This window comes from Lepidothrix coronata, unplaced genomic scaffold (assembly GCF_001604755.1).
Source record: "Lepidothrix coronata isolate B3197 unplaced genomic scaffold, Lepidothrix_coronata-1.0 Scaffold86, whole genome shotgun sequence".
NCBI classification, from domain to species: domain Eukaryota; kingdom Metazoa; phylum Chordata; class Aves; order Passeriformes; family Pipridae; genus Lepidothrix; species Lepidothrix coronata.
Genome location: NW_016690266.1, coordinates 714,004 through 737,719, shown reverse-complemented (window position 1 = coordinate 737,719; position 23,716 = coordinate 714,004). Strand labels below are relative to the sequence as shown.

Below are 23,716 nucleotides of genomic sequence, written 5' to 3'. Positions count from 1 at the left end.
CAGGGGATCCCTGTCAAGTTAGAAAGACATGCAGAAACTCCCCTGACATGGGGACAAGGAAAGGGACAGACAGTGAGCCTGGACAGTGGTATTCCTTTCGGTCTGAGCTCTTCCTCCTCTGATTGATAGCCAAAGCAAGCAAGTCAATCCTGTTAAGACTCCAGGAAAAGGACGTGTAGGTCAGAGCCTCAAACCCCCTATTTGTGTCTCAGGGAGATGCATTTGCCAAAGCTCCCACTTAGGTATTTTGAGAGTCTGAAAGGTACCCAACTGAGAAGTATCTCAGAAGGGATTTGCCATTTTTCAACACTAATTACCTCACTGCATAAAAAAGGGTTCTTAGCTAATGTAGGACATCATGCTGAAGCTTCTGTCACAGTTTGAGTGTGACAGACCTTGGAGAACAATATTTGGGAGCCTCATGTCCCTGACAGACCAGAACAGCTGCATTTGAAGTCATATGTACTTTTTACTCTAACAGAGAGACCTCAGTGCTCAGCAGTGGCTGTGACACAGAGGAAGGAAGTGGGATCTATGGTGCTGTCTCAGGTGGCGGCTCCACTGTGAGGTGAGGATGCCCACAGCCCAGAGAGGCAGGGAATGATCCTGCTATAGGGAATGGTCCTGCTGCACTGTGAGGCACAGCTCATCTCTGTGGGAAAGCACAAGAGAAATGCAAAAGCAACGTGAAGCTGAAATATGGGCTGGTAGTCAAGAGTGTGAGAGGTGTGAGAGCTGCCAGCACATGGACTCCACACTGTGGTGGGGGAGATGCACATGGAGCCACTGGGGATCCCACACTTGCTGTAGGCACTCAACAGGAGAATGAGCTGTTTTGCCAAATGAAAGAAAAGGGACTGGAAAATTATCACACAAAAAATTTTAAACTCAGACAGTGGGAACAGCATTCCTTTCGTAGGCTGTTTAACTAGAAAAGCGACTCATACCCTCGGGGCAAGCTAATTTTATTGACATTAGGAGAGATTTATTTTTCTCTCTTTATCTACAATATACAATTCAGGAATTGTTTCCTGCAGATAAAAGCCTCATTGTTATACATACAATAAACTGAAGTAAAAATGATTCATGCTATTTCCATCTCCAACTTTAATAATGATTTAAATCAGCAAAAAGATAAAATCAAAGCAAATCATCTAAATCAAGATGATTGTTTATTTGTATGTTTTAGGTTTTTTCTTTATAGCCTGTTATTTGGTTGGAAACTATAAAATACACTGACTTGCAAATGGATGTAGGCTTTTCAATAAATGCTGCAGCTTCTGTCAGCCAAGATGATGTCCTCATTTCAGTAAATATGCTGTTTATCATAGATTTGTTTAGCTATACATGGTTAATATGCATTATTTCACCTGATATTGTTCTTTTCTATTTCATATTAATGTACCATTTAAAATTTACAGCAAACACAATCTGAGATTGTGTGGGCGAATTCTCTCACATCTCTTTTAACCTGTATCTCTGAAAAGCAAATCAATCCCAGACTGGTTTCTCAGCTTCGAATGATCAAGAAATTCAAATGAACCAGTGATTTTGTTCTTTCTGCAGGCACAGCAATGGCTGTTCTACCAGGAGATGTGCAGCATTCACCTTCACTTACCATTTCAGAGGTTAACTTTGCATTTGTTTAACAAACATAAAACCCCTTAAACAAACAAGGAAACAAAAAAGTATTTTTCCTGGTCACTTTCAGTTTTTACTTTTAGTCCCATCCCCATAATCTGGACAGATTATTTAAAACCAAAATTAATTTCTTACAGCTTTCTTTATAGTTTAGCTGGTTGTATAATTCCTCATAGCTGCATTTTGAGAACTGTGTGGCTTTGTTTATTTTTGAAGCGTTCATGCAACATTCACATTTGAACTAACAGCCCTCCTCTGAATTAGGGAAGAGTATTTGCAGTAATGTCATATAAAGGTTTAGTATCGACTTACAGTTTGGTCTAAGATGACTTTTTTTGATACTCTACCTTCCTCTACCTTTTATGATCATGCTTAAAAGTGATTATTGCATACTTCCTTTGACTACTGCAGGCTCTGTAGCAATATTTGCTAACTCAGAGCTATGAATGACACAGGACCTGCCCTGGCTGTGTTCCTTGTAAAAATTACCCAGTAAATTTAGACACCCAGTGGTTTATTTAGAGACAGTCTTAAATGGCTTCTGATCCACTGAAAGGATGCAAATGTTTCCTGCACACTGCTGTTCACATACAACAGGATGAACCAGTCTCATAGCACAGAAAATTGGAAACATTTCTTTATAGGACTATCAAACAGAACATGCCTCTCCCTCTCCATGTCTTACCTTTATGCTTTTCTTGAACATGTAGCCTGGCGTTAGAGATCCTTTTCTAAGGAGTTCACTGAAGATAACTATTTGCTCAAAGAGAAACACCCTGCGCTCCTTCGGCCGAGACTGAACTCCGGAGTCCTGCTCTGTCACGTAGAAGGTGTCCTGCTGCAGCAGCTTGCCTTGAGCTGTCAGTTTGCCCTGAGAAGCAGACAAGGCACCACCATTACAAACCCTGACCCACCATGGTCCCACAAGATGAACTGCTGTATTCCATGCAGTCCAAGTTTTCCAGGCAGCACCACATTCGTGTGAGACATATCCCCCCCAGGTTATCAAAGCAGCAATCTAGTAAATTGTGACCTCAGTTTAAGAAAAATAACATAAGTTTTCTTTGCTCTCATTGCCACTGATTGTGTATATAAAACCAAAAGCAAGAGGTCTCAAAGCAGACTGTTTTGTATGCTTCATTTCAAACATTGTTCCCATTATGTAGTTGGTAACTGTAGTGTCTTGTTCTCTCTAGTCATGAGCTCTCCATCACCCCCTAAACCAGCAGTCAATGACACAACACTTCTGAAGGTGCAAAAAACCAGGACCTACCTGCTCGTAGGAATGCTACAGTGCATAAGACAGTAAGACAAATTTTACTTCATTTTGGAGATAAGACATCTCACCAAAGCCTACACTGGCTTAATTGCAAACCACAAGTTGTAACCTGTGGGATTGTAACTAAAAAGTCCCATCCTGGATGATGCCAAAGTCAGTCAGAGCTGTTAACGTGTTAACGCCAGGTGACCTTACGAATAGGCAGAGCAGGCTGGTTCATCACTTATTTTGCTCTGACTATATCTATAAGAAGTCTCATTAAAGCTTGCAGAAGCTTTTACAGACCTCACATTTTGAAGAAACAATAGATAGATTATCACAAGTTTAAAGTGAGAGATAGATTACTCCCTCACCTCTGAAACCTCACCAAAACACGCAGCTCAGCACTGGAGAAGAAAAAGCATTAAATAAACAGCTTGGAGTAGAGACAATCATAGAAAGATAAAATAATTTTCCTTGCCTAGTTATTATTATAAACAGAATGCAAATACATACCTCAAAGCCTTGGAGGCGACCCAGGTTCATCATATCGTTGCAACGTTTTGGTACAAGGCACATTAATTCAACTGCTTTCTGTTGAGAAAAAAGGATGTTGAATTATTACAAGAGAATCAGGGGGTTCCTAAAAGCCCAGTGTCAAATAATGAAGTTCAATAGCAGCACAATTGCTGCTGCCAGTTTTTCATGGTGAGGCCCTCATGCACTGAAGATGTGTGCTAATGTCTAAAAAGAGGATGGGGCACCTAAAACGTAGGACTGTGCCGTCACTTTTTAATTCTGATTTAAGAAGAGAAAAACCACATTTAGAATACCAGCAGGATCTTCAACTATTGTCAAGGGAATACTGGGGTTTTCAATCCTCCATACAAAATGCCATTAGCAGTATTGTCCTGGACATGAAAACGTACCTCTATATCGGAGCACTCCAGACCAGCTTTTTCACTGTACCTCAGGAAGTCCTAGAGAAAGCAGAAAGGTTTGCATTAAGGCACTTCAGAAAGAGAGAACAAAAGGTGCCAGTTTGAAAAGGAAAAAAGCATATTCAGTATGTCATTTTCTGAGAAAAAATTTGCTAATATTAATAAATCCATCTGCAGAGATTGCTGAATGTCATAACCACTTTAAAGATATGGAAAAGGGGTGTGGATGATTGTTGAAAACATCACATAAAAAAAGACAAAGCTGGGATTAGCCCTTAGGAATGCTTACTTGGTCCCTGCCTTAAGCCACAAGACCACACACACATGAAGGTTTTTCTTTTCCTTTTGGCATTTTGGGGAACGTGCTGCTGTCTCTTTGCTAGTGTGCAATTACCAAACTGTGGGCTGATGGCAGCCTGCTTGAGGTTAGTTCAAAAGAGAGAAGAAACCAGCTGCGAGCTCCGGTGCTGCTGGCGATTACAGGGTAGGGTTCAGACATGCCTGATTTTAGATATTAGCTTGAGACCCCTCAGGATGAATTTTCAGAAATGCTGAGTAATTGGCATTGTGGATAAGTCAGTATAACCCAGAGAGGTCAGGTTCCTTGAGAAAAAAACTGTGTGGAGCTCCCCAAATTTTAAGACATCAGAATATTCTGGAAATAAGTTTCTTAGGGAAATTTGAAATGAGCTATTCAGAAATGGAGGATATAGCATTTACTAAAAGCACCAAAGACAGACTTTATTAACACACTTGTGTATCTTTGTTTCAATTTAAAAAAAATTTGAAAGTTTGCTCTTAAACTTCAGAGGAAGAAAATTCCTATTTGAAGTTTACTCTTCTATAAAAAAATCCCAAAAGAAAATAAAAAAAAAAAAATAAAATCTGTTTACTATCCTAAATTACAAACAACTTGCACAGATGTGGCCTTCGTGCCCTCTGGACATTTTCCATGGGCCTCTGTCTTTGTATGCCCAGAGAGCAGACTCCTCTTTTCTCTTAATGTGATGAATTTATTCCTCAGTTATGTCTAAGGCTGACTTAAAATAACAGCATCTAAAGCAACATGCAGACTATAGTTTAATCCAAACTGGATCTTTCCACTCACCTTGAGAAGAAGCTGATATTTAGTTATTCTTTGAATGGGTTTGATCAGAAAGTCACTGATGGTTAGCCGCTGGCTTATTTCCTGTTGAACCTCCTACAAATTGAGGATTAAAAACAATTGCAAACAATCACAGAGTAAGACAGAGAACACGATAAAATGTCTCAGCAGAGACTTATTTCCACAGAAAATTGGTCTGTTCTTAATCTTTTGTTTACAAGGGGGAATTTCTGAGGATTTAAAAATCTGGCATATCTTAGTTAGGCAAGGACTGGGTAAAAGTCATGACCGAGCTGGAAGGCGTTGGAAAGCACAGGATCCCTCCCCCCTCTGAGCTGACTGAGCAGGACTGCAAGGTCTGAAGATCACTCATTCTACTGCAGCAGGATTAGCTCACAAATAAGTCCTGCAAGGCATGCTTCACATCCTGGGGTAAAAGGAAACATCCTTCCCTTGTTAAACAAGCTTCTTTCACATTACTATCTAAATGTGTCTAGTCTCAAAGACTTTTTGAAACAGACAAAGTTAATCGGAATTTATGAGAGGCACCACCCAACTCCAACAGCTTTTACCTCCTCCCGTGTTTGCAGACTACTGATTAAAAAGTCGTATTTTACTTGGATAGAAATTAGTGCAGGGCCACTATAAGGGCCACACAGAGTCAGCACTGCATTAAATATTTATTAGAAATTAACAATAGGAGAATTTGAAATCAATTAAATAATAACATTTTCTCCCTATGGCAGAGACTTCAGCAGCATGAGCAGTATTAAAATCTTCTAGAGTTTGCTTTAGACAAACCCCACGGGTTACAGAATAGTCTCCTTGACTAGGACTCCCAGCTGTAAGCAGTAGTAATGTGTAATGGGCCGTGCTTACCTCAAAGTATGTTTCATACTCGGCTACTATATATTCAGATCGTGGCTTGTTTTGGCAATATACCACATACATGTGCAATCGCCGCTCCTGTGAAGGTAAGAGGCACAGCAGCCTGGTGAGATTTTGGCTACTGTTCTGTTATTGAAGGGTGGCAGAGAATTGCTATGATGTTCTGCTTGGTCTTCCTTATTTTTTTAATCAAAGATTTAGTTTGCTGAAGTAGGAAAGAAAATCGGTAACTGGCTCTGTTCTAGACTTCACCTTAAGCAAGGGGAAGGTTCCATGGGGGTAGCCAGTGAGAGATGTCATACCCACAGTGGCAGGTCTGAAATTTGCTAGAGTTGTGCTCTGGCTAATATCACATGAATATGTAAATTGTAGCAGTTGGCAAATACCTGCCATAATTATATTTTGGCAGATGTCCTTGGCCACATCAATTTTGCCTCCAAAATAAGTTGTTTGCAAGAAGGCAATTAATTAATGCCTTAGTGCAATTCAGCTGCACACTTGAAAATGCATAACTAAAGGGTTACTTGATGTTTAAATTAAGTTTAGACATGTAAAAGTAAATTAACAGATGTTTTTGGAAAAGAGTCATCACACCCTAAATGACAATTGTACTAGATATAGGTAACAAAATAAAACTTACATGCTTAATAAAAAGCTGTGCTAAACGGTCAGGTTCTTGAAGACATTTTTCCAGTTCAACCAGGAAAAAGCTGAAAGAAAGGACATCAACATTTCAGAATACTTCTTTAGGCCATCCCAGCAGCAAGCTAGTCATCCTTCAGATATGTCAGTACAATTTTAGCTACAGTATTCAATAATAAATGAAAAGGTAAGCTTGGCTTCAGCCCTTAATGGTGGGATTTCTAAAGCTTTATATGAGAGCTGTGAAATGTGGAGGTCTTTTCTTGCAAACTGTCTGCTCTTCTTTACTATTACAGTGGTTTCAATTTTCAGAAAGTGACGATTACTAATTACAATAGTTGCTTTCCTTCACTGAGAACTCCCAATGTAAAACTTTTCCATGTACCAAAATACTTGTGAAAACTCAACTGAAGCTTTATCAGGAGTTCTCAGTTGCATGAGTAGATTTGGAGTACTGGTCAATGTGAAAGAGACGCAGCAGTTTCCACTTGAATGAACACATCAACATGTTTTGCTGGTGGAGTTACAGTATGTTCTGTTTGTCACTGTTTTTAATTTCATAATAAATCATAATATGTAATTCATAAACACCATCTCTGTCTGGGCCTGCAGCTTTGGGGAGGTCATTCATTCCAGCACAAATGTCCTTATCAAGAATATACTGGGACGCCTAAAAGTGAGATAAAATCAGCTAAAGTAAACTTCAGAAATACTGCTAGATTCTTCTATCTGGCTGGCAAATCCTGACAATCTCCCTATCCATGAACTTACTCTTTTTCACTTCAGGATTTCTGTCTCAAATATCTCTGTGGATTTACTACAGTAGCCAGATTTGGGAAGAGGTCATGCCTGCAATGGTCTGGTCCCAAGAAATCCCAGAACCACAAAAAAAGGATGCAAATTGGAAATCTGTCCCAACTAAAAATCCCCATTGCTACTACCATTAGATACAGCTGCTCCCATAACTCAGTCCTCTATAAATGTTACATTCATCTGCATTTAAATAGACTTCTTGACCCAGATATGCAGAACTAAAAATAGGGAATCCTTTCCTATGTGTTACAGAAAACTCCTACCATCACAGCTAAACAAGGAATGGCTCTGGTAAAAACACTCCATTGCAGGAATCAACTTAATATATGGTGAAGCTTTTCCTGACATTTCTTAGTTTGTGCTCACAAGGTCATCTGTCAGAACACAAGGACAGGCCCAGGCTATGAGATAAGCACCTATGGGACACATGACGAGAAGGATGCTGTGCTTCGTGAGTGAGGGAAATGTCCAGAGCTGAAGGAAGATCCAGTCCAGTGTCCATTGCTCAAGTCTGCCCATGCATGCTCAAATTCTAGTTAGTTGGAGCTGTAGAGTATTTCTGAGTGGCAGAGTTGAAATGATGATCATATTGTCCATAAGCAAGAGATTATTGTTCATAAATGAATGGAAATGGCCCAGGGTTTGTGTTTCCAGCAGCTTTTCAAAATCTACTTGTATGAGTAAGATTTTCAGGGAATGGAGTTCCTAACTCAGAGCCAAAAGCATCAACTAGGCCAAAGCATGTCAGAGATTTCAGGTGAGAAGGATCTTGAAGGAATTTGCATTTTATCGCCCTTCTAGCCAAACACCACTGGTACTGTCAGCCTTCATGATCCAATCAGCTGCGTGTGAAGATGTTCATGACTTTCCAGCACTGCTACTGCACATCAGTAGGATGAATTGAGCCTACAGCTGTGACCCACAAAACACATTTATGGCAGCCTCAATAGCTTTTCTGAGGATTCAGCAAATACCCCACAAGCAGCAACTCTCCGAGGGCCATGTTGGGAATGCTTATGAGCCGTAGCTCAGGACCTGTGGATGGACCACAGTGGTATATCCCAGTGAAGCCTCTTGCTGCAGCTCCCCAGCAAGGAGTGGCAGAGCCATTGGCAGCACAGCTCTGACACAGAGCAGACTCTTGTGTGCAGCATTTCTGTCACACTGACCAGCACTCCTGGCATAGTGTTTGAACCAGCATAAAGCTGTATCTGTGATCAGAGACAGCATGACAAACATCCTCCCATGAAGCCAGGCAGTGCAAAGCTATAGTCCACCAAAGTTGTTTTTTTTTTTTCACTGGGAAAAATGATTTCATGTAAGATTGATGCTTTGCATCATGCAGTTGTGCCAGTTTTGGCTGGGTAGACAAAGCCCTCTATCAGGATTTAGTGTATAGTGAAACTGTGGCTAAAAGCACATGAATCAGAACATGTTCTCAGGATTCAAGGTAGCCATGATTTGTGAAATTATTAAGCAGCACTTACAAACCAACAGAGACCATTTAAAGACAGGCAACGTCCTTTGGAAGTTCAGCCCTGAATGACCTGCTGATGTTCAATTAAAAGCAGCTTAGACATACAGACACCATATAGCCAAATCCTTTATGGACAGTGGTTTGAAAGGTGCTTAAAAAGGAACTAAACCAGAAACTTACTCTTTGTGCCAGTCATAGATCTGGTGAATATTGCCAAATACGATCTTGTCTTTCCCTTTCATATCTTCAGAAACTCCTTTTTCTTCCATCCTCTTCATGAAGCCCTTTAGGATTAAGGATCAGTGATTGGCATGCTTAAAATATCTTTTGTACAAATTAAAACCAGAAACCCAACTAGATACTTCAAATTACACAGTTTGCTTAAAATAAAACTTTAAAGAATTTGTTTAGAATATCTACAATACTTACACAAACCACTATTAGATGTAATTGAAGTGACAAGTGCAAATGTAAGATAAAAGTTAAACAAAGTAGTTTATCAAGCTGTTGGCTTCTCTAGTAAGAGGAAGAAGAACTTTGTACAGAGTTCTTCCATTCATCACCATGAGTATTTTGTGAGAGCACAAAGCCAAGCAGTAAGTTTAAAGAGTCACATGAACAGGATTTCTCACAACTCCTGAGAGTTTATTTGTAAGCCCTGGGAGCACTGCAGCCCTGTCAGGTTTGTCAGTGGTGCATGATATAAAAAGAACATAAGACAAAGGTCTTCAAGTTTGGAACCTCTTGAAAATCAGATAGGCTGACAATTCTCCTTGGACTGGTGAATGCCACTAGTGAATCACATGCCTCCAGATCTGAGTCCTTGCTGGGAAAAAAAATGGACCCTGCGAGTGAGTTGGATCTGACAGGTGATCCCTAGGGAACTTCACAAGTTGAAGTTTAAAAAAAAAAAAAAGAAAGACTGGTTTTTAACAGAAACACCACCACCCCCCCCAAACTCTAGTTTCTTTCAGGCTTTTTTTTTCAAAACAATAATCCACGGTCCACACATGCACCTCAGCACACATCCAAGCCCACTTTCTAGAAAGGTACTCAGACACAGAACATTAGCCCAGGTGCAAACTCAAGTATCTGTTACCATTACTCAATATGACAGGAAAAAAAGCATAAAATAAGTGGTAGGAGCATAAGTTAATTCCCCACCACTGCCCCCAAGGCTGCATTACAGCAGAAAGAGTTTGTCATAAGCAGGGTAGCCAAGAAAAATCTTTGCACACTGGAGTTGAACCTAAAATACAACGTTTGTTAGATGGAAACAAAAATAGTTTCCAAAGGCATTTCTCCTTGTTTCTGTCAACATGAGAAGGGGACCATGGAAGCAGAGTGCAAAATAAAGCAGTTTGTTTCTCATGCTGTATTTTTGTTGTTGTCACTTGTCAGCATGGTGCTTTTTAGTGGGAAAACATTTTGCATAGCAGGGTTTGCTTCAGCTCACCTCCACAACAGTTCCCAAGTCTTTGACGTAGTCTTTTTCAGTCTGTACCAGCTCATTTAAGACAAACCTATATTAAAACAGAACACACACATATTTGACAACATTCCTTGATGTTTGCTCCTCTTACCACATATGACTTCACCATAAACCCCCACAGTCACTCAGATCACATAACATAACGTGTCACTCGTCACTCACTTAGAGTTCAGTGGAATGTAAATTAAAAAAAATGTCACATTTCAGGTCAGGATAGTCACAATTTTCTTAACCACTCTTTCCTCCTATCCCCCTTTGCCCCCACAGCCCAGGATGGTGCAAGAGCAGCAGCACAACCAGCTGTCTGCACTTTGAACTACCCCTCCCTGACCTCCCCTCCTCCATGCCCTACACAACCCCCCCTGAGAATAATGGAGACATGTCCTGACCCATTTTGTGGCAAGCAGGAGAGGATTTCTTGCCCCAGTTCCTGTGGCTTTGCCCAAGAGTCATCAATTAAGTTTTAATTCGGAAGTTTCAAATACTTGGAAAACAAATCCCCTCTCCCGTCATAACTAAGAGCTTAATCTTTCAGACTAGGTAATCTATGTGTGGGTGTTGAATGTTTTAATACTGATTTCAGAGCTAATAATCCCATGTAGGAGAGTCATCTAATGAAGGCTTGATGCATGCAAACAACAGCAAGCTAAAAAAAGTCCCTCCTAAGTAAGTCAAACTGACTAATCACATCATGTTCTTTCGAGGACAATTTCAAAAAGTTACAGCTTGCTGCAGACAGTTTGTCTCTCAATTACGCCAATACATAGAGTTGGCACATGACAAATAAACTCCATCTGTGCTCAAGTTTGCTACAGCATAACAAGGCTAACTAGATAGAGGAGCGCTTTCATGTCCACATCAATCAGCAGACTGACCCACTTGAAGTGATAGGGCTGAGGGCAAACAGTGCTAAGATAAAAGGCTGGTTTAAAATACCTAGAGGAGAAAGAAAACAGAATAGTGTTGCAAGGAGAGACTTAGGAGAAGTTACTGAGAAAATAAATCCTGCTCCTGCTGCGCTCCCAACGTGTCTGTTGCTCAGACAAAGCGGAGGCAATTCTTAGGACACGTGTCAGAAAAAGGTCAAACAGCTTCTTGTTCGTTTGAGAGTGAAATCCATCCCCCTTGGCAGAAGGCAGGGCTGGCAGCGGCCACACCAGATGCCTGTGCTCTCCGAAGTGCCCTGCCAAGTTGTGTGCCTGGGCAGCAAACACGTGCGGGGCAAAAGGCAACAGGCTGCTCTTTCACAGCCCAGCACCATGTGGCCTGAGCAGGCGTGTGCTGTACAGCCCCCTCTCGCTGGCTGACCCACTGTGCCCTTGTGAAAGGCTCACCACATCCACTCTGCCCGGGGACGGGTGCTGGGAGGTGCTGTTCAGCTTGCACCACCCTCCATTCGCATTGCTACCCACAAGCACAGAGAGCTGCTGAGGGAATGGGGAGAACCTTTCCTTCCTACAAGGTTATCTGGCCAAATTCTGCTCTAAAAGTGAAGCAGCAGGTGGTTGCAGTACCTAATGCTGCAGGTCATGCAGGCAGGTGGGTGTTTATTAAAAATCAGTGCAGCAACCAGGTTTCTGGTGAACAGATGAAACTTGCACGTTTACATCTCTATTAGGATCCAGGGTCTGCACCTCCAATTCTTGCCTTAAACTCAGCACCAGCATTCCCTCAGCTCCCCTCTTCCTAGCAAGCAGAAAAATCAATCTTGATCATCTCTATTCGTTCTCTGAAGCCTACCTGACACAGCACCTTAGAGGTACTCCCAAATTTAAGGTTTCTAAGATGTATGCAGCCAAAAATTCAAGTTCACTCATCTTCTCCTCTAATAACACGGAGCAAGGGCAGGCAGTTGCTTGCAAAGTGCCCTGGTCACCAGCAGGTATTGACTACACAGCTGTATTTAAAATGGCACGAACTGGAACAAGGGTAGACCCTCCTCACTTCTAATTAAATCTGAATATCTGTATATTTTGGTAACTCTGTATTCGATCCATACTGAACAATGACACTCAATAAGACTATGGTCTTACCGCTTGTAGAAATGCAGCAATTAAGCCTGATGGAATAGGATTTTCCTAAAACCAGGGCCAGCTGCTGGCACATGTGTGCTGCCAGGGCCACAGGACATTACTGCCCATGCCTGTGGAAGGGTTCAGCTGCTGTTCTGTGAAGGAATAGGGGATCACAGCTCGAGCTGGGAGCTCAGCTGCTTCACATGACTATGGAATTAAGCCTAGGAAGCTGCAGAGATACAGAACACAGACACAAAGGAGCTGGAGCAGAGACAGATGTCTTGTGCTGAAAGCCACTAGCAGGTGCTCCTAAACATCCTGGTGTTTGGAATTCTGGCAGCTACTAATTAATTACACATAACACGCTACCAGTTCCCCTGCCAGAAGCATCACACGCTAGAGAGTGTTCCTGTGTTCCTGTAACTATGCTGACAGTGCCAGAGGTCTCTGCACTAAAACTGCAACCTGCAGTTTGCTGCCAGTTACCTAATTAATGAATTGCTGCTAGAGAAAGTCCAGAACCTGTAATATTGAGGAACTTTCAGGAGACATTCATGGGCAGAGATGTTCCCTGCAGGAAGGCTGACAGCTGCCTAGCAGGAAACTTCTCCCATTCAGAAATACATCCAGGAGTGTCATGTCCTTGTCTGCTGCTGGGAGTTGCTCCAGTTCTTCACTGTATCACTTCTCTGGCTTCCTACAACAATCTGCAGGAGCAAATGATGGCTTTCACAGACCTGTGACACTGCTCCTACTTCCTCTTCTACTCTTAACGGCCTCCTTGTTCTCCCCAGCTTGGTTTCCTTCCCTGCTTGGTATCTTTCCCAAATGGGCTGCTCTTCCTCCACCTCTCACATTTCCACACTCCAATGAGAGCTGCATGGAACGTTACTTTTCCCCCCAATCTACCATTTGATTAGATCGCTGCAGTTACCGTTGTTAGAACAAGAGGTGATACAAAGATAACAGCTACCTCAGCTCTCTTTCATATAATCCTTGATTCTGTTTCTCCAATTCTCTGTGTTCTTCAGCTGAACTATGCATTTAATAAATGCTTTAATCATTATAGGCTTTGAAGGGACAGGAGTTATTTTTTATTTACATTTAAGGGAGTGTACAGATAATTTTAAAAAATAACTTTCATGAGCCGTCACCATTTCTTTTCTCTCCCATTACCATGAACATGAGGGTTTCCCAAATGAAGCTTTCCCTTCAGTGGTGCACCAAAAATGCATCTGAATCCTGTCCCTTCCTTCGCTAATAACTAAGGCAAAAAAAAATATTATCTCATTCAAAAAATCCTAGTGGGATTCTCTATTCTATTCCTTGAAGGTAGCTAACAAGGTCAATCACATATTCCCCCTCTGAGAGCTGATTTCACCACTGGCAATGAAGTAATTACCAATGCAAACATCTCAGTAATACTTGCTGAGCTGTTCAGAGGCTTTTACAGCACTAGATATGTGCTATCTGGGGTAAAAGCTGTACATTTTAGAGTGATGATGAACTTCCTGTGTGGAATGGCTTTTATGAAGTGTTTTTAAATGCAACAAAAACTAGAAGCAAGCAGAACACAGTTTTACTCCCAGTTCCATGTTCATTCACTTTTTCAGTGCTGCTTTGTGTCCTCCTTGGGTGCATATTTTGGAAAGAAGAACCAGCAATACAACTTACATTCTGCCTCTCATTGCTTTGGCTTTTTGTTCCTCCTCAAGGTTTCGGGGGGGCGTTGAAGGTGTCATTCCTTCATTTAAGCAGCCAGTGGCATCTTTTAAGCTTCCTCGGTAAGATCCTCCTTCAAGGGTCTAAAAAAACCCCAAAGAAAACAGAATAAGCATAGGCCTTGAACTCCAGCATAACTATTCGAGTCAGTTCTGCAATCAGCACTACAGAGTATTCAGCAACAAGCAGAGTATTCAGCAACACTTTCCTGCAGGACTTAGTGAAACACAACCAAACTAATTTTAAGTTGATGTAGGACCACCCCCAAAAAAACCTTAAAATAGAGAAAATGTCCTTCTGTTAGAAGGTGGAAAAAGATATTCCAGTAGCTCCAAGAAAACTCTTCCAAATTATTTCAAAACAACCTGGAAATATCCTGATGTCTCAATCAGGACCATTGTTAGGCTACATGTGGTCAAAGATTCTCTGCCAAAAGCTGAATGGGGATTCTTGTAGTAAAGTAATACACAAAAAGAAACAGAAAGATGGACACACAGTAACATTCCATAATAATTAAAGCTTCCCCCAAATCCCTGGAAAGTAATTGTAATGGTCTAATAGACTGTATGCGGGGGAGAGAAAATAAAACAACCTCCAAAAATATGTCTAACTGGATTAATGAAATACTTTTCAATTTTTTAGTCCCTCGATGGAATAAAACTATTTTGAGTAAATTTTCTGGGAATATCTTTCTTGGTTTCCCATAAAGAACTCCTTCACCCATCACTCCTTATCAAGCACGCTATGAATGCTGAGTCTTTCCATGAACCAATATGTCAAACCAAGAAAATACCAAAACCTTCTGAAATGATTCACTAGATAAAACTGCTTGCACAGAGTTGCAGTAATTTAATGATTGGTTTGGTTTTTTTCTCTCCTCACTGTTCCAGTATATGTAAGGAAATGAACCTTTGTAGGTCCATCATAATCCTGCTTTTAACTTGTTCAAAGAAAGCATTTAGCTACTTTTAGAGGTCCCGGAACATGTAGAAAAAGGTTTAGCTTTGATTTTAAGATTTTGAACTGCTTAGGGAAAACTTAAGAGAAGCCAGGATATGAAACAGGATTTACTCCTTGCCCAACAGACATGGGATCAGACAGGGAGAGTGTATGACACTGAAATTTTTGAACAAATTAATTCCAAAGCATTTTTATTGCTTATTCCAGTCCCTGTAAGAAAGAGTTGACAAGGTAGATTAAAAGTGCCACATGAATCTTTGTAAAATTAAAGCACAGCTGTGGTACTTCAAGCAGTTCTACTCTTTAGAGGGTCTTTTTAAGAGAAACCAGAATACCAAACAAATTCACACAGTAAAACTCCCGTGCCTCAGAACAAGCTTTAAAACAAAACAAACAAAACATCCCACTGTGTAAAATATTTGAACACCAACAAGACCCCAGAAAGAGAACAGTACAATAACTCATGCTCTGAGTCCACTCCAGAAGTGACTTTTGACTGTGCAGTGTAGAGCCTACGTGAGATGTGGGCTTCACCTCATATGGGGAGCAAAAATATTAGACACTACTGAGAGGCAGAGCACACGAGGTTAATAAAAGCATAGCAGATGAAGGTAGAAAGCAAGGAAACCAGAAACAAGAGGCAGCCTTTATAGCACTTCCCTACAGTCACGTCAGGCCTGTTGTGTACACAGTTTTCACAACACTAAACTTACCAGCTTAGTTTTGACCAACTTTTCTATTGCACTGACAAGATCCGCAGCAGTTGGGACATCGGAGGAGCTCTGTCGAGCAGCTAGCAAAGAAGAGGACTGCAAGACACCAGGTTGCAAAGGAAAAGCAAGTTAAAAGGATGAGAAGGGAGTAGGAAACCAAGCGGTCAGCGAAGAAGCTTCTGAGGCAGGAGAACGAACGCGGAAGGGGAGCTGGAGGGTTAGAGGATCACATGCACGGACAGGTGAGCGAGTGTCGCCGTATCAGACAAGCATGGAATTGCCATCCACTTCTGGCTACACATTTCCCTCAGCAGTTCCAAGACTGGGAACCAGGGAACAGCATCAAAGAACTGAAGTTCATTTACAAGCAGGTCACAATACTCCTGAAGTCTGCTGGTTCCTCCTTCAAAGGACACCTATGGTCTTACAGACTCCAGAAAATTGATCATCTTACTGCAGAAGTAAGAAATTACCCCCTCCCCATACATACATATTTAATAAGTGCAGTTAAGCACAAGGCACACACAGAATTACAGGCAGTAGAGGAAGGAGGAACAAATAATTCCCTCTCCCCCACAGATCAACTGCAACTCCAAATGAACTTGGATGACACCTCCCTTTCATGCAACTTCAGCCATCTAAAAAATGTAACTCCTCTCTTCTCTCTGCAACCAGTGGAGAAAAAACACCCCTACATGTCTCATCTATCCTGGGTACCTGGCACAGTCTTGCCCCTATGCCTGTCTGCTGGTCACAGATACTCGATTTTAGGTGCCTAACATCATGACGTGTCTTTGGATGTCTCAACTTACAGATCTCCAGAAACACCAAGACCTCTTCAATGTGCTCCCAAGCACCCCCATGGCTCTGTGTGAAATACTCAGTTTTAGTGTAAGGTTTTTGCTCTATAAGGGCATATCACTCCTTGATCTTTGTCCTGGGAAACCCCACTTTGAACATCCAAACCCACTCGATAGCTATGGGAATTGGGATTTATTAGCTCACCTGTATGTACATTTCTTCTGAAGGCAATACAAGCACTGACTAAAACTATAAGCCCTTTTATAACCTGCTTTCAGCACGCTGACACAGACTAAAGCATGGCTAATTTTTATAAATTTTGCATTAAAAAGTTTATTCATCTCTCAGCTGCTTAATAAAAGTCTTCTGGAGAGCAGCTACTCCAGTGAAATCACTGTGCAGGTGCCAACAAACACGCATCTGAGATTAAATAGTGCTGGGGAATGAGAGGTAGAAATGTGATGGCAGGAATTAGGCACCTGGCCACCTCTTTCTGCAGCCCTTTGGGAAGGTTTCTCCTGTTGAGTGACACAGCCCCAGGAGAAGAAAAAGAAGGCAAAGGAGATTAATCCTAACCAGAAGCCTTGTGATAGAGCAGAAACATGAACAGCCTGCCAGTCATCGTCTTGTCTTTCACAAATAATACATCTAATCAGCAATTCTAATTACAACAACAACAAAAACTACAGGTAATCAGGCTGATAATTAAGGAATTAGGCTGGTAATGCAGGAATCTCATACAAATGTTAAAGCTCAGACAGCCTGTTTCACCTACAATGCAGACAGACATGTCTAGGAAAAGAAGAAGACTGAAAATAAGGACTTTGAAGAGATACTGGACAATATTGATGATAATGGCCAAACATAACCATTCTAGCAGGAGGAGTCCAATTTTTGGAGGCACTAAACATCTGTTGCTCTCACTTATTTTAACTGAAATTGCTCAATATCTCTGAAAAATAAATAACTTCAAGATTTTAAAGGGAGCAAGGAAACATTTGCTGCTGACAAGACTTTCAGGGTTAAATAAAACTTCTGGGATTGACAAGAGTCTGGTTTGTGTGGGGCAAATCAAAATATGGTATTTCTATTTCCCAGGGAGCAAATTATGAATTTCTAATACAAAGATATCTCCCAATTTATCTTTTTAAGAGCCTCCAGGAGCAGTGAGGCACGATTACTGCTGCCTTGCAGATGGGTTCAGGGAAAAGTGTCACCTCCCACACCATGCAGACATCTCCCCCCCACCACAGCTACTGCCCCATGCTGCTGCTGCTGGTCCAACCTAAGCCTGTGCCTGTAAGCACAGAGGCAGCACATGAGCAAGAAGTTGTGCTCAAATTAACACCATTAGAGAGCTTTCAGCTCCAGCATGGCTCGAACACTGCTAACACAGTGTCCTGTGCCAGGGAATTTTGGGACCCAGGTTTGTGAGCTTTAGGGTTTTTTTTCCCCCATAACAAAAGTTGAGGAGGGGAAGAAAAACAGAGAGAAAAAGGGTTTCAGACACATCTTGTCTGTTAGGAGTGGGTAAAGAAATAGGATGCCAAAACACTTGATAAAGCTCAGACATCAGAAGCAGAAAACAGTTTAGTTCCACAACATTTATGCTGTCAGAAATGTATTTAAGAAATACTGAAGTCATATGGCATGTTGGACACCAAAAATAGTGACCTGACCTAAATCAGTTTTGTTTTTCTTTAAAAAAAACCAAAATAAAACACCCCCCCCACACACAAAAAGCAAGCTAGCCCCCAAACATTTAGCTAAACTCCATGGGGAACAAGCCAGGAGCAACAGCTATTGTGCTGGGCATGGATCCACCACAGCTCTGCTTCGCCGACCTTTCGCCTCTGCCCCTCTCCAGACAGCCACCAGCACACATAGCACTGAAAGGGCAAGAGTCCACAACTCCAGCTGCTTCCTTCTGGTCTCGCTGCCACCACAATGTCATAACATTTCCTGACAGATTAGCAGAAAGCCCCCAAATCCTTTACTCCATCACTCTGCTCCTCGAGTCCCAGAAATATTTACATCCTTCTCTCTCTGTATTTCCAAACTCCTGCCTGAACCTTCCCCAAGAACATTCTGGGTTGTTTTTTTGTCTGACAATTTATTAATCTCCCCTATCCTTGCTTCTTTGCCTGCAGCAATTACAATCAGAGGATAGCGATACAGAAGTGGCAGTGCTAAAAACAGATGTCAGCAGGAAAGCAGGAAACTGCTAAACAGGAGGATAGTTTTCTACAAGGGAGAACGACAGAACCAGGAAAGGGTGGGGGAGGATGTGCAGACAGGACCTGCACTGACTGTCAATGCAAACCACTGTGACAGCCACATTCACAGATTCTCATCCCGAGACCAACTGAAGGACTTTGCAAGCCACTGTGCCATCTACCATGGCAAATTCTGACTTAACGCTCAAGAGACTCTACTTAACATCAGAGAACTACCACCACCAGCATGATGCCACCAAATACCATTTCTACTGCCACAGTCAGACACCAACAGTACTTTTAAATCAGATGTATTAGTCTGAATGGAGTTTCTGACCACACATAGCACAGGTACACAATCAACCTGTCATGAAATGGGATGCCAGAACTAAATTGCTTATCTAGTCCTATCTGTAAATCCAGTTGGAAAAAGGTATTAGATTATGATTTGCTTGTAGGAGTCTCTTATAACCACAAGTCTAGGCTAGTTCCGGATACTAGAAGACCACTATGAAACCACTGTGTATAGCTATGCGAGAAATGCACTTAAACAGAAAAATTACATAGTAGGGGAGAGGCCTTACCATCTCATCTTGGGTTGGATCATTGTCAAAAATCTTCATAGGAGGAGGAAGAGGTGTGTGAGACTCTTCATCTGGTTCATCTTCTCCCCAACCCTTCTTGCTCTTCTGAAGAAAAGTTAGATATAATTAGAAGCAGGGATGGGTTTCCCTTACCTTTTTAGGTATCTGAGCCCTAGTCCCAGGGTCAATATTGCTTTGGATGGACAGAATTGCAGGTAATGGGAGAGAAGCAATAACGACTTAAGGTTTTGCCAGTTAATCCTGGTGCATTCTAAGGCTTACAGAAATACGGTTTATAGGTCAGCCAAGCAGCTAAGGCAGTTATAGCTGTGTGTTGATAGAATAGTATTTTTTTCATTCAAATAAGAACTGTTCAATGTACAATTTTTAAAATGTGTTCCTCCGTTAGCATTCAGTTAGTATCTTTTGCACTTTTGGCTTTTAATTCCTCATTCACTTTATCAGGAAAGCACCATTCTGGTGAAGAACATTCCTGCAGAAAAACTGCAGGTACAGGAACATAGCAGATTTAACAGAAACATGGCTGAGTATTTTCTTTCAAAAAGGAATTACACTGGTATAGTAGGATAAAGCTGATACGAACCTCTGCTGCTCAAGAATAATTTCATTTTTATCTTTGGCAGCTTTCTAATAGGCTATTTAAAAATCTAGTCAAAGGACAATAATATTTGCAAACTCTGAAATGCTCTTCCCTATATATTCCATTGCTCTTTGGATGACAAAGCTGTTTGCAACACAGCTTTAAACATTGTTTAATTGCTTTAAACAATGCGATTTTACATATGATTTGCTGTTCCCTCTAGACCCTGAGGGAACTGCGTTTACTCAAGCATGACTCACACCATAGAAGAGACTTGCAGACACAGTCTTTCCCGCAACAAACACCAACACACACCTCATCTGCGCTGTCTCCTTGAGGAGTAGTTTCATCTCCAGTCTTTGGCGAGCCAAGGTCAAAGCTCTTCCGGCCATCTCGCACCTTCTTTTGTTTCTTGATGTTGCTCTCGGTCTTCCCGCTGTTCAGCCGGCGCACAGGACTAGTCAGCCATTTCTTCAGGGTGTTGGTTGAGCGCTTGGGGCCAGGAGAGCTCTGGATGGAGTTGAGGGATGGTTGAGGTTGTAAGTTGGCCACTGAATCAGACTTGCCCCCGTTGTCATTGGCGGAGACTGAATACGCGTCTGGAAGAAAGCGATGCAGGTGAGAGCTCATACCAGCACCTCCTCTACTCCCTGGTGCACGTCAAGCACTGGGCAGCACTAAGCATGAAAATACAAGCTGCCTCAATGAAAGGCGTTGTGACCTATGGACATTGTGTAAACTTTATTGCACACCAGAGAGTGGAATATGCCCTGCAACGGGCATTTCCCACAATCTTACACGCTTCTCTCATTTCCTACCACACTATCTGTCCTTATGAAAGATCACACACAGCAAAGTTATTTAGTTTTTTATGAAAGCCTGACTTTCATGCTAAATGCTGAACTTCTCAGCTTCTTCCCACAATTTCAGTGTGAATTGCCAGGAAGAAAATAAGTACAAAAAGCAGATTGCTACAGGAGACCTGACAACCACCAACACATTGTCAGGTTCCGATTCCATAATTGTTTCTCAGCTGGTTTCAGATCCCAGTTACATGACTGTTAGTTAGACTACCTACTAACTTTTGAAGCACCTTAAAATTATTTCCTTTGCCCCTGAAAGCACCTTGTCAGAAGAACTCACACATTCCCTAGAACTAAGAAACTGGAATGAACAATTACAAAAGATGACAAACTATTCAAATCAAAGGAAACTCTCAGTAATGAGACAGAAGACAGGCTTAAATTAACCAATAGTCCCATTAGCAGGAGATTCTGCTGAAGTGCTTTCAAATGCAGTCATCAATATACATGTTCAGACTAGCACCTTAGAAATGGGTGCAACCTCCTTACTCCCCCCAAACGCAACAGACCAGAGATGTGCCAATGTCAGTAAGGCTTTAAAACCAAAACAAACAAGTTGCTCAAAGATTTCTCAATTGCCCTTTAGGAACAAGCGCCCTGTTTTCAACTTTTTGAAACCATGGCAAGGCAACTCCCTCCCCAGGAGCAATGGGGACTGCGATGTTTAATCCCACACAGTTTAAGATGAAGGGTTTTTTTACAAAATTCAAACATTGTCACACGCCTGTAAAATACAAGTCAGGCTGTACATCAGAAAGCAGTCAGCTGATGTTATTAAACATTTTTAGACTCTGAATATCTCTGAATATTTTATCTGCCCCAGCAGACACCAGAAACCTAAGTTATAACACATGAACATAGCCTGGTGCATTGAGATATTCTCAGTTCAGCAGTAAATATCATTAGAGATGCTGGGTTGTACAAATGCTGAGGGAGAGCTACTCTTCCAGAGAATCATTACCTGTGTTGTTTTAGAAGCCAGTTCCTGCTATGAGCATGCAGAGCTTGTACCTGCTCTGAGTGGAGCTGCTGCTCCCAGCTGGCTGTGCACAGAGCAGAGACTGCAGCCTTCCTTGTCTGCCAGCTTGTACAACACAGACTGTGAGAGTCAGAATATTTTATAACCATACACAGCCTCAGTCAGAAGTTGAACCAATAATTTATTACATACCTGAGGTCAAAAGTTAGATTTTTGGAACATACAGGAATCATTTTAACAAGTTAGAGAAAGTCAAAGTTCATTTCCCAGACAGGAAGAAAATCCAAATCATCTGTCTTTTGACAACAGGAGGAGTAAGTGAGAGAGGGGCTGCGAGGAGGACGGATCCCAGGTGACTTCCTCCATAGGGGCAAAATAGCAGGCCAGAAAGGTCTGGGTTTAGCCAGCTCCTGTTGATGTTATTTCATGTACACAAAGTGGCGTTAAATCAGCTAGTGCAAGATAATGTTTATCGGGGGCAGCTTATCTTCCACTCAAAAGCCTTTGGATAGTTCCCCCTCACAGGCTCCACGTGATGCTTGGCGAGTTTATCAATGCACCTTGCATCAGCAAAATTCAGTGTTTCATCATGCTGATTTTGACTTTCCAAGTGCCCTCACCCCACCGAAAGCCCCACAGGCAGTGGGGGAAGCTTGAGGGCTCCTTGCCAAGGGGCTTTGCCAAGAGGAGTGCCATCAGGTGCTCATGCTCCCACTGCTGCTGCAGGAGGATTAACTTTGGCCATTACTGGTCAAAGGGAGCTGGGCTGCAGTCACAGAAGGAGAAATGCTGGAAGTGATCACTCTATGAGGTTGCCACTCCCAGGGATGACTTGGAGCAAGCAGCCATATCACAGACTCACTGCCTTTGGTGGGGACTGGGCTCGTTGGGAGGTTCAGGAGAACTGACGACAAGCTGATCTCACCTTGTTGATTAACGTACAGAGAGGTTTTTACAACAGCTTGTAAGTAACATAGTCCAAATCCCTACCTCCAGTTGACAGCACTTTGCCAATTTAACTTCTGGTAATGGAAGGGAGTTGACAGGAGGCTAATGGAGCCTGGGACAACCCCATCCACCTGAAGGTTTTATTACTGTGACACGCGATCCTATGTCAGCCCAGCAGGCTCAAGGCATATCCAGATAAAGGAACCTTGAGGTCCATGATGGAAGAGGCAGGGACCTCCATTTCCACCATAAAACAGCCCTGGTTTTACGAGCAGGGCCAGCCTTGCTGCCTCCCTCTCCTTTACCCAGGCAGCACAGCCACAGCCAGGGCATGGACAGACACACAGCACCTCTCCTGCCACAGCACTCTTTGCTCAACCGGCCCGGGGAAGCAGCAGTCAGTTGTCCCTCGTCATTCCGGGGAAGGCAGCAGGCGGGCAGAAACAGCCCCAGTCCCGAGCTGGCCCACAGCTCACCCTCCCTGCTTGCAAGAATTTTGTCCAAAGTTTTATCCAGGGCCAGGAAAACTCTGCAGACCAAACATCAGCCCCCAAGAGCCACAAGCCACGGTGAAAGCCAACCCACAGGTTTCCAGAGGGAGGCGTGTTACACCATGCAACAGTCCCACCTGAACAAGGCTCTGGATTTTCCTGCTCAAGGTCATGCCTTTGGTGATGAAAAAGGCTGTTTACCAAGGGGTTACTAAACGTGGGTCGGTCATGCCATGCTGTGTGCAGCCCTGGCAGATACAAAGTCCCCTTCTTTCTCCTTGTCTGCTGAACTGCCCTGCTGGAGCACTGTAAGGCATTTAGGACAGAGCCTGGGCTTTGCTTGGCCCATGCACCCCAAGACTGGAAACATGGCCTTATCTTCCCTTTACATGGTAGTGTGGTTGAAGGACAGGCAGGGAGGTGGGAGAGAAGGACTGGTATGAATCTCCCTGCTCCCCAGTCACTATTAGAGCCCTTCGAAGTGGGGTGACTTTTCTCTACCCAGCACCCTACATAGGTACAAAGTATTCCCAACCTCATCATTCCAGTTACCACTACCACCACAC

At 42.4% G+C, this 23,716-nt stretch overlaps 1 protein-coding gene across 13 annotated transcripts in view; it reads right to left on the bottom strand.

Moving 5' to 3' along the window:
• KALRN (kalirin, RhoGEF kinase) overlaps positions 1–23,716 on the bottom strand; it is a 515,157-nt gene that overhangs the window by 39,326 nt on the left and 452,115 nt on the right. For 11 of the 13 annotated variants that reach the window (XR_001875782.1, XR_001875783.1, XM_017820852.1 and 8 more), the window contains 11 exons: positions 20,185–20,468; positions 19,269–19,373; positions 13,947–14,077; positions 10,222–10,288; positions 8,946–9,049; positions 6,474–6,543; positions 5,825–5,911; positions 4,949–5,041; positions 3,829–3,879; positions 3,416–3,493; positions 2,327–2,512 (listed from right to left, as the gene is read on the bottom strand). Coding sequence is in view for 11 of the 13 variants with exons in the window: in XM_017820852.1 (XP_017676341.1) it covers positions 2,327–2,512; positions 3,416–3,493; positions 3,829–3,879; positions 4,949–5,041; positions 5,825–5,911; positions 6,474–6,543; positions 8,946–9,049; positions 10,222–10,288; positions 13,947–14,077; positions 19,269–19,373; positions 20,185–20,468 (1,256 nt within the window). In the remaining 2 variants the exon portion in view is untranslated. Of the gene's footprint in view, positions 1–2,326; positions 2,513–3,415; positions 3,494–3,828; positions 3,880–4,948; positions 5,042–5,824; positions 5,912–6,473; positions 6,544–8,945; positions 9,050–10,221; positions 10,289–13,946; positions 14,078–15,667; positions 15,764–19,268; positions 19,374–20,184; positions 20,469–23,716 lie in introns of all 13 variants that reach the window. The other 2 variants (XM_017820865.1, XM_017820853.1) reach the window with 2 other exon arrangements.